Genomic DNA, 16098 nt, shown 5'->3' on the forward strand with positions numbered 1-16098 from the left:
CACACACAGATGCTGTACAGACACAAAAGATCTGTTCCTGCCAAAAATTCATTCCTGCAAACTGCAATGATAGTCTATGAGATCTGCAGATAATCATACACACATGATTTAACTGACATTCATCTGCAGATCAGATCCACCAGGATGGATTTTCAGATCTGCAGATGATTGCTTGATCTGCAGATGAATGTCAGTTAAATCATGTGTGTATGATGATCTGCAGATCTCATAGACTATCATTGCAATTTGCAGGAATGAATTTTTGGCAGGAACAGATATTTTGCAGCTACAGATCTTTTGAGTGTGTGCAGCATGTTTGAGTGCCGCATCTTGCAAAGATTTTTTTCTGATGTGGAGTTCAGCTCCATAGAATAGACTGTGTAGGTATGGCTCTCATACTACATGAAGGGTGGTAAGATTGGTCTGTGACCTTGCCTTTTCCAAAGACTGTTATCTCAAGTGTGTATGAAGCATAAGCCTTCCAAATCTAATTAATCCTGTGTCAAGTTTCTGTTAAGGACAGCTGATGCTCTAAGCAGAGCAAAAGAAGATACCTAGTCAAATTTTACATCTCCTCTCTACTAGAAATGGTCAGTAAGATGCAAATGATGCCAAGTTGATGCAGGATTATGTAAATTGTGTATGCAAATGTATGCAATTGAAAATTAAGTAATCAATTTCCACTTAGGTGGGATTAGGTTTGTCTATTTTGTATTCATCTTATCTACCTTATGGGTCAAATGCAGCACAACTACAGAAAAAACGTATCAACCTAGTATGGTGTATTTGTACCCGGAGCAGTGCTGTTCAGCGCTGCTAGATTTGGGCGCAGCCGGCGCCTCCATAGACTACAATAGGAATCATTCCTATTGCAGCGCTCAGTGAGTAAAGTCGGCGCCGTCAGAAGACGGAGCCGAGGTTGCTTAAAAAACACACTAATTCGGCTTCCAGCAATCGCTGGAAGCCGAATTATTTCATTCCCCTACTATCCATGGTGGCCTGGAGGGGGAATAGTAATTAAAACGGCCCGGACTTGTCCAGGAGCAGGATCAGCCGTATAACAGCTGTATCCTGCGCCCAAGTCTACCGGCGCCGATTTCAAATGTACTCATTTGTACCACTTGTCAATACTAGCCCTAATACTTTAGGCCCTGTTCACACTCAGGAACGCAAAACGAGAGCACAATTGTTGTGTTCCTGATTTTGCATTGCGGTATAGTATTCCATTTTTTGGCAATTGTGTTTCTAGATTCTCATTCCAGTGAATGAGAATTGCGAAGCAATTGCTACTTTTGGAAGGAAATGGTGAAGATTGTTTCCATGTTCTTTTCAATTCAGGTTGCCTTTAATTTTTCCTGCTGGTGTCACATGATCATGACATCATCGCCTTGCACTCTGAGATTTGGCATCTACCTATAAAACACATAGGTAGTAAACTGATTTGGGGTTGGACTTGAGATTGGTTTTGATGGGCTTCTGCTTTGTGCTGTAAAACTGAAACATAATGGTGAGTAGGAGAGAACAAGCCTAGTAAATAATGCATGCTTGTTATAATTGTTTTTCATGGTAAAAACAGTTGTTATTTTTTGGGGCTATGGCTGAATTTGAATGCCAGCAGAAATCTTCCAAGGAAAATGCACTCTTTCATGGTTATTTCTGCTTGTGCTTTTAGGTTTATGCAGACTTAAATTAAATAACAGAGTTGTTGCAGGAGGTGAGTGATTATGGTTGACTTTATTTTTGCCCTGCACATGAACTTGAATGAGTGTGAGCAGAAGTGGATCTATGCCTAGGGCTAATCAGATGCTGACACTAACCTTTCATTACCTGACCAATCTAATGCTGGAAATACACGGGTCGATCCGGCGGCCGATTAGCCGCTGGATCGACCACAGCCGTGTTCCTGCTCGTCCGCGCGGATTGATTACTGCGTGTCCCTGCCAGCGCTTCCTTATCTGCGCTCGATTCCCTGCCATTGTCCGCCGGCGGGGGTTGAGCGGCTTGATCGGGCCAGCTAAATATTATCAGCTGGTCGATACACGGTACAGAAACGTACCGTGTATCCCCAGCTGGGCCTCTTTTCCATGAGTTGATGAGCTGTGTGCTCAGCAAGCAGTTAACAGGCAGCAGTGAGCTGTAACCAGGCAGTAGTGAGCAGTTACCAAGCAGCAGTGAGCAGTTGTGAGAGTTTGAGAGCGCTGCTAGATTTGGGCGCAGTCCTATTGCAGTGCTCAGTGAGTAACGTCGGCTCCATCAGAAGACTGAACCGAGGTTGCTTAAAAACGGAAGGACGGAACCGAGGTTGCTGGAAGCCGAATTATTTCATTCCCCCACTATCCATGGCGGCCTGGAGGGGAAATAGTAATTAAAACGGCCCGGACTTGTGCAGAAGCAGGATCAGCCGTATAACAGCTGTATCCTGCGCCCAAGTCTACCGGCGCCGATTTCAATGTACTCTTTGAGAGGCATTTCACTGCCTATCAACAGTCCATGGAAAAGAGGCCTTAGGCCTCTCTTTCACAAGCAGTTGTGAGAGTTTGAGAGGCATTTCATTGCCTATCAACAGTCTGTGGAAAAGAGGCCTAATGCTGGGTACACACTGAGATTTTCGTTTTTGTTACAGAAGCTGTTAAGTAACAACTTTACTTTAACAATATATGAAATCTGCAACTCAAACGCTAGGCTTGTTTAGAAAACCTCTCGGTACTTATCCGTTTGCCGGGCGCATCCGGCAGGTGGCGCTAATTACTATTCCCCCTCCAGGCCGACATGGATAGTAGGGAAAGATGTAACTCTGGTGGAGTTTTGTCGCCACCTGCCGGATGCGCCCGGTTAACGGATAAGTACCATTCTCTCTAAACATGCCTAGAATCGCTCTGAAAATCTGCTTCAAAAACCTCTAGTGTTTTGTGGATCTGCTAGAGGTTTTTGGTGTGCACTGGCCCTTTGAGAGGCATTTCACTGCCTATAAACAGTCCATGGAAAAGAGTCCTTCCAGTATGATGGGTGTATTGCAGTACAGCTGTATGTGGCATGGTAACACACTGCATATGTTACACAGTGTGTTAATGCCTACACGATCTGTACTGGGGGGAAGCCGCCTACACGATCTGTACTGGGGGGAAGCCGCCTACACGATCTGTACTGGGGGGGAAGCCCCAGGACCCCAGCCCAGCAAAGCTGAGCCCTCAGCAAAGCAAACTCCTCCTGGTCCTAGCAAAGCATACAGCTAGCAAAGCCAGGCCGGCTCAACATCACCACCAGCTAGGCCGGCACAGCATCACCACCAGCCAGGCCAGCCAGCCGAAGACAAGACAGAAGCTAGGTGAGGGGCTTATATATGTGAAATACTGCCTATTGAATATATTTAAGTTACGCCACTGCTAAGTAAATTTGGCCCCACCTATGACCACGCCCACTTTACACGGCATGGCCGTGCCCATTCTCTTCCCTCGGGGTGCCCCGGATCTCCCTGGAACCTAGAAACGCCCCTGACTGAGGCAGTGATTCTAGACAACTCTTCATCAGAAAATGTGAACATAAGCAATTGCATCACAGCAGGTTGCATGATTTAGCACCATGTCAAGTCTACTTGTGCTGGTCACTCAAGTAATTTCCAATGAAGTGGTGTCAGCACCAGCATACAACTCCTTCACAGTAATACATGTGCCTGGTTCTGTCAGTCAGCACCACTCAGAGCTGGTTCTAGACGTTTTGTTGTCTGAGGCAAATTTGTGAAAAAAAAAAAAAATGTTGCAATGCCGTCCTTGTACAGTGGGCGTCATTGCAGGAAGTGACGAGTGGAATGCGAGGCAAGTCCTCCCCGCCCGCTGCCTGACAATATACCTGCTGCACTTCATAGCTGAAGGGGGGAGTGCAGATCGGAGGACCCAGGTGAGGGACCCCCCCTCCCTGCCACTGTGCCCAATGCCCCCTTCCTGCCACCACCCTGCTCAATTTGCCACCTGAGGAAACCACAGCACCCCGCCTTATGGGCAGACTGGCCCTGGCCACTGATGCAAGCATTTTAGCATTTAAAAAAACTTGCGCCATCTTAAAATAGCTCATTTTGTTATACAAGATGAGACTACAACATAGCGACTTATCGGAGCTATATATATTGAGCGCCTCTATCAAGCTAGTCCATCTGTGTACTTACATGCTTGTCAAGCAGGTCTGTGTCCCATCTGCTGCTCACGAGCTCCATTCGAGTGCAATTTAAATGCTGCTGAATGGCAGCCGTAGTAACACCACTGGTGGCAGTGCTTGGCATGCAGTGGTGTTAGTTCATGGCAGAAAATTGCAACATGTTGCATCTGAGGGTGATTGCGGTTAGATGTGACTATGGTACTAAGATGACATCACTACTTTATTATGGTATGGTATATGACCTTAGGAAACTTTTGTTTTTGAGAAATGATGTAAGTTGCCATTTTTTGTGTTGAATCGGTTTCAAAATTTTTTTTTTTTTTTTTCCTCCTACTTTTATTTCATTACAACTACTATTACTTTTTAAGTTGAGTTTAATAAACATTATTTTTGTTTGGTAAAGAAAAAAATAGGCCCCCATACTATCTATTGACCCCCAGTAGCAGGACTGCACTCCCGGTGCAGGAGAGCAGCTGACAGGAAGTCTTAGGGCTGGAACCCACAAGAGCGTTTTTTTTGAGCATTTTGGCAGCGCTGCGATACGCTAGCACTTTGCCAAAACGCTCAGCTGATGTTAAATGGATGGGGCAACTTCCACAGGAGCGTTTGCGTTTTCCAGAAACGCAAACGCAGGACCTGCAGCATTTTGGGAGCGTTAGCGCTTCAATGTAATGTATTGAAACGCTAGCAGAAATGCTCAGCAAAACCTAAACTGAGCGGTTTTGCTGGTGTTTTGCGGTTCAGCACACTGTAACAAAATTAAAAATAATTCACAGGACCAATCAGGATAAAAACGCGAAATGCAAAACGCTACACAACCGCTGAGCAAAAAAATACACTGCTGCAAAACGCGACCGAAAACGCGCATGAATCCACTTGCAAACCGCTCAGACAAAACGCTAGCGGTTGCGTTTGCGGATTTCAGTGGGTTCCAGGCCTTACCGTTCCTAATTATACTACTACTACTAGTAGACCTAAGCTCGTTACAATAATGGGCTTTAGGCCTCCAGCCACTGTCTCCGCTGCCACCGCATGTTAGTGTGCATGCTTGCGTGCGCACATGCCCATTCCCACCTGGCCCCGTCCTGTGGCAACGGTCGCCTGTGTGTTGCGCATGTGCGGTACCTCAAAATCGAGGACACAGGAATGTATATGTATGTCATTTCAGGGCTAGAAGCTGTATATGTGTGTAAAACCAACCTGGATCCATAAGCCTTGCCTGTTTTATTTTAGTACATAGTGAGAATTATGGAATCCATGGTTGTGTAATTAGTTTCCTGTATGCATGCACAGCAACAACCCATTTTCCTTTTTAATTTCAGGCCAATCTTGCAGACTCCTTACCAGTCTCCAAAGATCCAGCCCGTGACTGGTCCTTGCATCAGTTCACACACAAAAAGGTAACAAGTAGTTTCCTGGATAGCTGTTTAAATCACATTATTGGTGCTGGAAGTGCAAGAAACTTACAAACTGGTATTATACACTGCATGTGTGAATAAATTCTGTTGTAACACCACTGAAAATAGTGTTACCTTACTGGGAGAGTTTTTATACTTCCCTAATAGGTGCTGGCTAGCATTAGTGTAGCTGTGGGGTGCCTGTTACCAAATTTATTTCAGGGTTCCCAGGGATCAAAGAAAGCTAAAGTAACCTGAGAGCTGGGTGAAGCTAGGGCGAGAAGGGGCGTGACCGGGTGGGCTCTGAGCTGGACTGTTCAAGAACAATAGGGTCGCCAGGACACTATAAGACCAGGGGGCTGGCCAGGCAGCCTTCCTTTTTGGATCGTGTGGATACAGCAAACTTCTCCCACTCACCCTCCTGTTGCCGCTTGCTCGTCGGTAGCAAGTGGCAGGATGGGTGTTGGGAACACCCCATAACAATGCAAACTTGTTGTATCCCTACAGACTTCGTCACAGCTGAAGGCGGGTCCTTGAAAATGCCGTATCTTTGGACATCAAGAAAGTATCTGCCACTGAGCTGGCATAACCAATTAATGCGCCGAATGAGGATCCCATAATGAAATATGATAATGCATAATTGAGTAAGGAGTGGTGGGATAATGTAAGCCAAAGGCTAGTGGCCGGCACGCGAGGGCGTTGTCAAGGGACCTGCAGAGCGCTCAAGCGCCCCGCCATCTGTTAATAGAAAGCTAAGGGCTGGAACCCAATAGGAATCCCTGCAACGCTTTTAAATTGCACAATTGCTGTGTTCAGCAATTCCTAGGTCGATTGCAATTGCTTTTCCCTCCGATTTGGGGCACGGTGCAGCGCTACTTACAGCGTCTGTTTTTTGGGGGTTTTTTGTTAAACTTCGTTCACACTAGGGGCGTTTTTTGACATTTAAGCGCTGGTTCGTTTCCGATCCGCTCAGAAAAGCAGTGCATGGGCCACTTTTGAGGCGATTCGCCTCAATGGAAGATATAGGAAAAAGCAAAATGCTCACAAAGTTGCTTTGTGCAGCGTTTGCGTGAACGTTTTTTTAAAAATAATTTGTATGTATTCTTTTCCGGATCAGAGTTCACTTCCTAACATCAGGAAGTGAAAAAACGCAATCGCTCTGCAAAAGCGCTTAACAAAAAATGTCCAACGCACAGTGATCAGGAAAAAAACAAACAATGGCTAACGCGAGCGAGGCCTCATACTTACCAGGGGTTTGGATGTCTGACTTCCACCCCTACTGGAAAAGTTCATTGGTGCTTCTCTATGACCAACTGTAGAAGCGCTTGTGACCCCCTTCTGCTAGGGGGCGGGGCTATAGGGCACAAGACAGTTATTGGGAAACATAGAAAGTATGATAAATTTTTATTTAAGAATTAAAACGCTTGGCCAAAATGCAGCATGTCCTGCAATTGCGATGAACCCTAATCGCATTAGTGCATTCCCCACCATTTAAATACACTGGTAAAGCATTTTTTTGTTTTGGGAATTGCTGGCAACTTTGCCAAAATCAACCTAGTGGGTCCAGCCCTAATCTGATATTACAATAATCAGGGCATTTCTGTTAAGCTCACCATGTTTTATTGTCTGTCTGTACAGGAAAGGCAGAGGGGAGCTCTAGGGTTGGAATGGTTGAGATTCAAATGGTTCGGAGTTTATACAGAATTATTCAAAGTAATGTAGCTTGAAACCAAACCAACTAAATCCCCATAAAGGTGGAATTTGAGCCATTTTCAAGCTGCATACATTTGCGTAATCCTGTATGAACTCTTTGGCTAGGTTCACAGCGGGGTATTGCGTTCCTTTATAAAGCAGGAATGCAACAGAATAGGAAAGTCGCACAGCACGTTCTGTGCTTTGCATGCTTCACAGTCTATACACACATTTTATAATGCAAAGCATGCAGTCCATTGGATGCTGCACACCATTGCACTGCACTTGCCACTCTGTAAATGCTGCATAGGTGGTACATTGCGTGGAAAGCCACATTACAATGCAGCTGTTATGCCGCGCTGGCAGCACACCACTGTAAATGTAACATCTCACTGACCACATAGCATCTCCTCCAAGGGACTCAGAGCTCAGTAAAAGAAGTGTGTGTTTTTTTTATTTTTTTTTACTAACTCAGATTTTTATGGATACATTTCAAAATACAAGCTACTGGCCAAAGCTACATTGCTTGCAGGGCTGGATTTACCGTAAGGTACTGTAGTCACGTGCCTACAGGTCCCTGATGTAAAGGTGGTTCATTCCCCTCTCCAAGCTCCTCCTTCCCTCCCTCCTACCCTATGCAGAGTCCTGGTGAGAGTGTAAATGAGGTTACTCGCCCAGCTCTCTGCATTCCACTGACAATATCTTCCTTCAGTCCTCTAGCTTCTTAATACTGAGGTTCTTCTAGCTACCTAATACTTGGAGGCACCTCTAGCTACTTAATATTGAGGGTACTTCTGGTCACCTAATACTAAGGAGCACCTGTAGCTATATATGATGGGCAAAGGAAGTAAGGGATGAGGGACAGCTGCGACAGCCAGCACACTTGTGGTGCAATTTGGTGGGGGTTTGTAGGTCCATGGAGGGCGAAATCTAAGGTGCCAGGATATATTTGCCTATAGGCTCCTGTGAGGTAAATCCGGGCCTGACTGCTTTTGTTATTTAACACTTTGTTCTCCTACTACAGACAGGTGGTAAAGCTGGTAAAGACAATAGCAAATCCAAGGCCACTTCTATTACCCGTTCTGCAAGAGCAGGACTACAGGTAAGGAAAATACTCCACAGAAAGGGTGTTGTTTTGTTGGTGTAAGTACTGACTAAATGAACTGTTCTATTTCCATGTATGCTGGCATGGTTAGTGGACCCGCAACAACTTTGCAATAGGCTTGTACCCACTTTGGGCATTGTGGAAACCATTATACTGCCAACATGCACTAGGGAGGAGGCCGGAATAGGGGAAGGTGGGGACTGATGTGACACCTGTTTTTAAAGCAAACACAAATGTAAAAATTTAGTTATTCCTGCAAGGACTTTTTTTTTTTTTTTTTTTTTTTTACTACTTCAGGACCAAGCTAATTGAAATCTGCGCCCTGTTTTGGTGGTTACCTGGCTGGCAGGGTGTAGATTTCAAATAGCTGCCGCATCCGCCATTTCCGCCGCTGAATCGCGATGTCTCTCGCCGTAACTCACTTGCTCTGCCTGTCTCTGACGGTCAGGAGACGATTTTCATTGGCTCCTGGCCCTTTTTTTTTTTTTTTTTTTTTTTTTTTTTTATGTAAGCCACTCCCATTGGCTTACATTGAAAGACCTGGTCAGGAGCCAATGAAAGCGGCTCCTGACCGGCTCACAGGAACTCTGCCGTCAGACGACAGAGTGGGTGGCCCAGGTTCCCGACGTGTGGCGATTCGTCGTTATCCATCGGTGTTCCGCCATTTCTGGTACGAGCGGTCTCTGGTCCTTAAAGGATACCCCAACTGAAATGTGACATAATGAGATAGACATGTGTATGTACAGTGCCTAGCACACAGATACCTATGCTGTGTTCCTTTTTTTTTTTTTTTTTTTTTTTTTTTTTTTTTTTTTTCTACCTGAAAGAATTAAATATAAGGTATGCAAGTGGCTGACTCAGTCCTGACTCAGACAGGAAGTGACTACAGTGTGACCCTCACTGATAAGAAATTCCAACTATAAAACACTTTCCTAGCAGAAAATGGCTTCTGAGAGCAAGAAATAGGGAAAAAGGGGATCTTCTTATCAGTGAGGGTCACACTGTAGTCACTTCCTGTTTGAGTCAGGACTGAGTCAGCCACTTACATACCTGATATTTAACTCTTTCAGGCAGAGAAAGGAAAAGAACACAGCACAGTTATCTGTGTGCTAGGCATTGTACATACACATGTCTATCTCATTATGTCACATTTCAGTTGGGGTATCCTTTAAGCGGGCAGAGATCATGGGTATTTAAGTGGTTAATATGAAATCTTTTTTTTTTTTTTTTTTTTTTTTTTTTTTTATTGCCTTTCACAGTGCAACGTTAGTCACACATTAGAAATTGTTCCAACGCAGACTAACGCACAGCAATGCAAAGTCTGTGCGACATTCAGAGTGCACACATTGCGTTGTGTGTAACCTGTAGCAATATCTAGAAAGTGCTGCATGCTGTACATTTAATACATTTGCTGCATTGTGTTGCACATGCTCAGTAATTTTTTTTTTTAATGCAACGCATGCGCCGTTTTCGTTCCATCAGTATGCAACGAATATGGCGCACCAAGAGACACAACGCAGTGCAAAATAACATCCAATTTTATAACCTGCATGCGCTGCGTTAGGGGCACGTTGTGCGACCTTAACGTTGCATCAAACGCAATGTCTTAGTGTGAAAGGGCCCTAAAGTAGAACATCTCCCCCAGGAAATATACTCAAGGCAGGATCATGTTGCATGTTGAGACAACTATTACATAGACTCCCAGAAAAATCACATGGGGTGGCGTTTTTAAAGATGGTGGTAGTCATAATTTTATTCAGAAATCCACGTATTAAAGAATTTTAAAAGTTGTGGAGTAGCTAGGTAATATTGTATTGTATATGTATAATGCTGTAGGTGGCAAATGTTCTAATTTACCACCATTTTTTTGCTGATTGCTGTTGGGTACATTATGTCTGCGACATTTTGTCAAATAAAACCTTTCCACAGGAAATAACCCATATCCTATGTGCAGTTAGCACAGTGGCAGCTGCTAATTAGTGGCTGCTACTGGCATAAAGGTGAATGCTAATCAGTGGTTGCTACTACAGTGGTGGCTGATAACTTACAGGCGAGCAAATGAGGAGAGCAGAGCAGCACACAAGGTGGCCCCTGCAGCTACAGCCTGCAACCCGCATTGAATTAACAACTTTACAGGGTGGGACATTTATATGGATATGGAAAAGCAAATGAAAGCAGATGCCAATCTGCAAATCAAAGCACTCAATGAGTCATGTAATCTAAGAATATGCAAAATCACATAAATTTGATAAGATTTGGTCAGGCTGGCTAGATACTCCTGGGTTACCAGATTTTTCCCTAATCCTAGATAGGCTATTTGGTGGTCTTATGTAATGCAAGTTTAGTTTATTTTATTTGATTGCTGATATTCAGTTACGGGGTCGTGCGATCTCTCACACAAAGGTACTCTCCACATGAGTATTATTGTATTGGGACTAGGTCATGAGGATGGGGAGGGTGGGCTGTCCACGTGGTTAAAGAATGATTTATCTGTAATATACGTCTTATGTATAAGGGGTCTTCTTGCTGCATTCATTGATATGTTGCTTCAGAACAAAGTTGTTATTTGATTTCTAATGTTTAATAAAGGCTGATTTAAAAAAATAAAATATGCAAAATATTTATTAATCCATTAAAAAAACTGTATCAAACATTATATAAAATCCCCCTAAAGGCAGTAGAAAGCACGGTCCAATGATACACCGCACCCAATGTCCAGCTATTGCAACAAAGTGGTAGGGAATAGGAGCAGCCATCAATCACAGGACCTCTGTGTGGTAGTGTTAATCAAATAGGCAAAAAGCTTTAAATCAAAGTCCCATCATAGCCAAGATAGTGATGTCCAATTGCAACATCTACAGATAACCAATAGTTGGATAAGCCAGTGTATGTGTGTAGGTGCCACATATGAGCGCCGATGAAGGGGGCGGCCTGGTTAGGTGACGAAGTGCCCCGGGATCCGCCCCAATGTTCGGCGCTTACCTAATGCGGAAACTGGGCCTGGCATTGGGCGTGCGTGGCTCATGTCACTTCCACATTGGTCCAGGCTGCGTGGAGCGCAGAGAACGCACCCCGGACGGACACGGCTGATGCATTTCCGCGTGGACGCCATTTATGGCAGATCAGTCTTGTGCTCTGAAGAGCCGGGTAACCCGGCGAAACCGGTCGGCCTATCGATCTTAACAGCCCCACTGATTCCAGCACATCGATTTCTCCATTGGATGCCAGAGTACCCATACAGATCCGGCTGTATCCGGATGACCTTTTGGAGGACAGGCCTGTACCGAGGACTTGGTAGCTATCGTGTTTTTTTTTTTTTTTTTTTTCTGTTTTTTTTTTTTTTCCCTTTTTTTTTTTTCCCATTACTTTCCCATCATTTTCCATTATCTTGGAGTATAGTCAGCTTGGACACTGTTTTTGTGAGAAGATGTTGCAATTGGACATCTGGCCTTTTGACTACACTGGATGTTTGAGATAAGCCTAGGATCCTTTGTATCCTGACTTAGATGCTGCAAATGAGCATCCATCAGTAACTTTGTCATTCTATACCTGGGACTCAAACTATTGTCCATGCATATATCACTAGCTCTAGCTCTGACGCCTCTAGCTCTGACGCCACCACCAGGAGACAATGTTTTTCTTGCTTCTCTGAGTCATCTCTATCTTGGCTATGATGGGACTTGGATCATTTAACCTCTGTGATTGATGGTTACTCTTATTTCCTACCACGTTGTTGCAATAGCTGGACATTGGGTGCGGTGTATCATTAGACCGTGCTTTCTACTGCCTTTTTTTAGGGGGATTTTATATAATGTTTGATACAGTGTTTTTGTTTTTGTTTTTTTTTTTAATTTTTTTTTTTAATGGATTATTTAAATATTTTGCATATTCTTACATTACATCACTCATTGAGTGCTTTGCAGATTGGCATCTGCTTTCATTTTCTTTTCCATTTTCTTACTCAAACCACTCTGAGCCATGCACACCTTAGTAGTTACTTAACTGTATCAGCGATCGATGCTGGTTGGCGAGCACACGCTTTTGTATACATTTATATAAATGCACCTTAAAAAATGGGAATGGTGGGTGACATTTAACTTACGGTTTGTGGCACATTAGGATATGTGAGGGGGAAAACTTGGGTGGTGACTATGGCGATTAACGCAAATCGCCCAAGTGAGAGCGGGCCCATAGGGTATTATTGCACTAGCGCTTTAAAAAGCGCTAGCGCGTGAGTGTTTTTGCCGAAATCACTGGCAAAACACTCTAGTGTGAATGGGGCCTCAGGGCCCTTTTTTACTGCGCATGGAAAAGGGCCCTTAGGTCCTTAGATATATATTTACATTTCTTTTATTTATTTTTCCCTGGTGGGTTGGAAGGAGGGAAAAGCTGATACATTTGCCTTTGCAAACATGGTTTGAAGAGTCCTTTGCTTGTCCTCAGTTTATAATTGGGTGCTGCTATAGCCCAGGATATTTTGGTACCTGGCAAGGCAATTTTTTTTCCCTCGCACAATACACACTTTCGCAAACAAAAAGACTGATACTGAATACAAATTTGTGTTGTTTTTTTTTTTTTTTTTTTTTTTTTTTCTGAATCCAAACCATAATGCTACCTGAAAGTAATGGGTAGATGGAAAAAATAATATACATACAATTCGATACCTGCAGTCGTTTTTACGGATAAGTAAAATTGGGCAATATCATTGAATCATGTAATCAAATTACGTTCAGTGAAATTTGCATGACATAATTTCACAGCGATAGATGGATAGAGAGACAGATATAGATTTATATATACTACTCCTTAAATGTATTTAGTGGCTTCACCCAATACATTGAGGCTAATTTCACACCAGGACGTTGCGTTAGAGGGGGCGTTAAGGTCGCATAACGTCCCCCTAACTCAACGCCTGGTGGTGCTGGATCTGGACGTCAGAGTGAGCCGCGTTGTGCAGCTCACTCTGGCGTCAGTGATGCCGTGATGCGCACTCTTGTGCGCATGCGGCATCACGTGGTCCCGCCGGCCAATCGCCGCGCAGAGCGGCTGCTCCAGGAAGTAAACACTGCACGTCATAACGTGCAGTGCATATTTATTAGCCATGTGCCTGGCCGCTCTCCGCTCCTCCCCAACATTACTGAGCATGTGCAAGCAGTCTAACGCGGCTCAGCCGCGTCCAAAGTACTGCATGCAGTACGTTGCCTTGTGACGCAGCGTTACAATGTAACGCAACGTCCGCACTGTGAACAGCCCCATTGATTTTTCATTGCTGTGCGGTGGGCTGCGTTACAGGCTGCTCTAACGTGCGCCTGTAACGTCCCACTGTGAAACCAGCCTGAAGCACGTCTGTTTGTTTGGGCCTGGAACCCACTAGTAGTCAGACTGTTATTTTGTATTTAAATCTAGTTTTTACTGTTTCATTGTCTCTGCTCAATGACTCCTTCATTGAAGTATGCTAGATCTCAAATCTATAAATTGACTCTTTTTATCCCTTTCCTGCTCTCAGAAGCCATTTACTGACAGGAAAGTATTATATGCAGGCATGGGCTTAAATTCGGGTGATCCGGATAGTTACTATCCAGATATCACCCAGTAATGCTGGGCGGGGGGGTCAAGCATACCCGTCTGACGTCTTATTCGGTCGTCCCTCGGCACCTCCCACGATGTGTTCCAATGCGCCGTCACGTGATTACAAACCCTTCCTCCTTCCGAGTTGAAGGAGGAAGTGTTTGTAATCACGTGACGGCGCATTGGAACGCATCGGAGTCGCCGAGGGACGAGCGAAGAAGACGCCAGGCGGGTAAGCTTGTACGCCCCCCCCCCCCCCCCTTCCCGCCCAGCCTGCACAGCATTACTGGGTGAAATCCGGATAGTAACTATCTGGATCATCTGAATTTCAGCCCATGCCTGATTATATGGCTGTAATTACTTATTAGTGAGGGTTATGCTATAGTCTGACCCAGTGCAACCCGGACAGAAACGGTCTCATGCAGAACTGATTAACTCTTTCAGGCAGAGAAAGAAAGAAGGAACATTGCCTAGTTATTTGTGTGCATGGCACTATGCATACACATGTCTATCTCATCATGTCACCTTGGTTGTCCTTTAAAAAAGGCTGATAGTGGGTTTGAGCCCTTACACTTAGGCAGTGGTCACACTTGGGTGAATTGCATCATTTTTTTTTCCCCCACATGCAGAATCACATCACATTATATGCACTGGCTATTTTTCTAAATTGCTCTGAGACAGTTCACATCTGAGTGGTTCGTTTCCTATACGCTCAGAAAAGCGATGCATGGGCCATTTTTGAGGCGATTTTTGCCTCAATGGAAGGTCTAGTAAAATGCAAACGCTAACCAAATTGCTTTGTGCAGTGAAATACACTGGCCTCAATTCTGGTAGCTATGTGAGGTAAATATTTTTTGTGTTTTTTTTTTTTTTTGTTTAACTGTCTTCCATAAGTTAGGATAGTCTTTTGGAAGGGTGTGTTTTTTTTGTTTTTTTTAAGGGGGGGGGGGGGAGGTGTATTTAATCACTTCCCAACCAGTTTTGTGTATATATTTGTTTGTTTGTTTTTTTCCCCTTCACTTAACCACTTGCCGACCGCGCACTCATAACGCGCGTCAGCAAAGTGGTAGCTGCAGGACCAGCGACGCAGTTCTGCAAGTTACCGTTTCTGTCCGGGTTGCACTGGGTCAGGCTATAGCCTGCAGGCTGATTAATCAGGAAACAGCCGCTCACGCGAGCGGCTGTTTCCTGTCATTTCACGGCGGGGGCTCCGTGAATAGCCTGCGGGCTGCCGCTCGCAGGCTAAATGTAAACGCAAGCGGAAATAATCCGCTTTGTTTACATTTTTACAACGCTGCTACAGTAGCAGCGTTGTAGTAGATCGGCGATCCCCGGCCAATCAGCGGCCGGGGATCGCTGTCACATGACAGCGGGGAGCCTGTTTGAGGCTGCACAGGACAGATCCGTTCCTGTGCAGCCTCCGATCTCTCGGGCAGGGAGGGAGAAGAGGGAGAGGGGGAATCTTGTGGTGGAGGGGGCTTTGAGGTGCCCCACCACCGACAGCATGCAGGAGCGATCAGACCCCCCCCCAGCACATCCCCCTAGTGGGGGAAAAAAGGGGGCAATCTGGTCGCTCTGCTGGTCATTTAATCTGTGCTGGGGGCTGTAGAGCCCACCCAGCACAGATCTGAAAAAACAGCGCTGATCCTTAAGGGGGGGGTAAAGGCTAGGTCCTCAAGTGGTTAAGGAGCGTGATATAAAAATTGCTCTGGTTTTTAATTCGCTAATAACATTATTGTTAATCATATAGGTATGATCTATATATTTTTTTTCGGCGCTAATGAGGCTTTCTTTGGGTGGTACTTTTTGCTAAGAATTATTGTTACATATATTTTAAAGGGAATAATTTTTCGGCTATTATATCTTAAAATAAGACATGCTGCCGTAATTAAAATGCACACATTTTATTTGCCCATTTGGTTTTTGCAACATTTAAAATAGTTCCCCAGGTCAATGTATGGTGCCAATATTTTTTTATCTGGAAATAAAGATGCATTTTTTTCAGTTTAGTGATATCTCACTCTCACTCAAATCCAAAAAAGCTTTATTGGCAGAACCAAATACATTTAGCATTGCCAAAGCAAAACCTTAACATGGGGGGGGGGGGGGGGGGTGGAGATTGTGGGAATAAGGGAAGGATATAGGTATACAGTCCATAGGAGTGTGGAGGATGTAATGGATGGTATG

General features: G+C 44.5%; 1 protein-coding gene across 1 annotated transcript in view; it reads left to right on the forward strand.

The window, feature by feature from the left end:
- The first annotated feature begins 3579 nt into the window (after nt 1-3579).
- Nucleotides 3580-16098, forward strand: part of LOC137570317 (histone H2A.Z-like) — a 34143-nt gene continuing 21624 nt past the window's right edge. The window contains exons 1-3 of the mRNA XM_068278989.1: nt 3580-3657; nt 5472-5549; nt 8263-8340. Of these exons, the coding sequence (XP_068135090.1) occupies nt 3580-3657; nt 5472-5549; nt 8263-8340 (234 nt within the window). The remainder of the gene's footprint in view (nt 3658-5471; nt 5550-8262; nt 8341-16098) is intronic.

Source organism: Hyperolius riggenbachi, chromosome 1 (assembly GCF_040937935.1).
Source record: "Hyperolius riggenbachi isolate aHypRig1 chromosome 1, aHypRig1.pri, whole genome shotgun sequence".
Lineage (NCBI taxonomy): Eukaryota > Metazoa > Chordata > Amphibia > Anura > Hyperoliidae > Hyperolius > Hyperolius riggenbachi.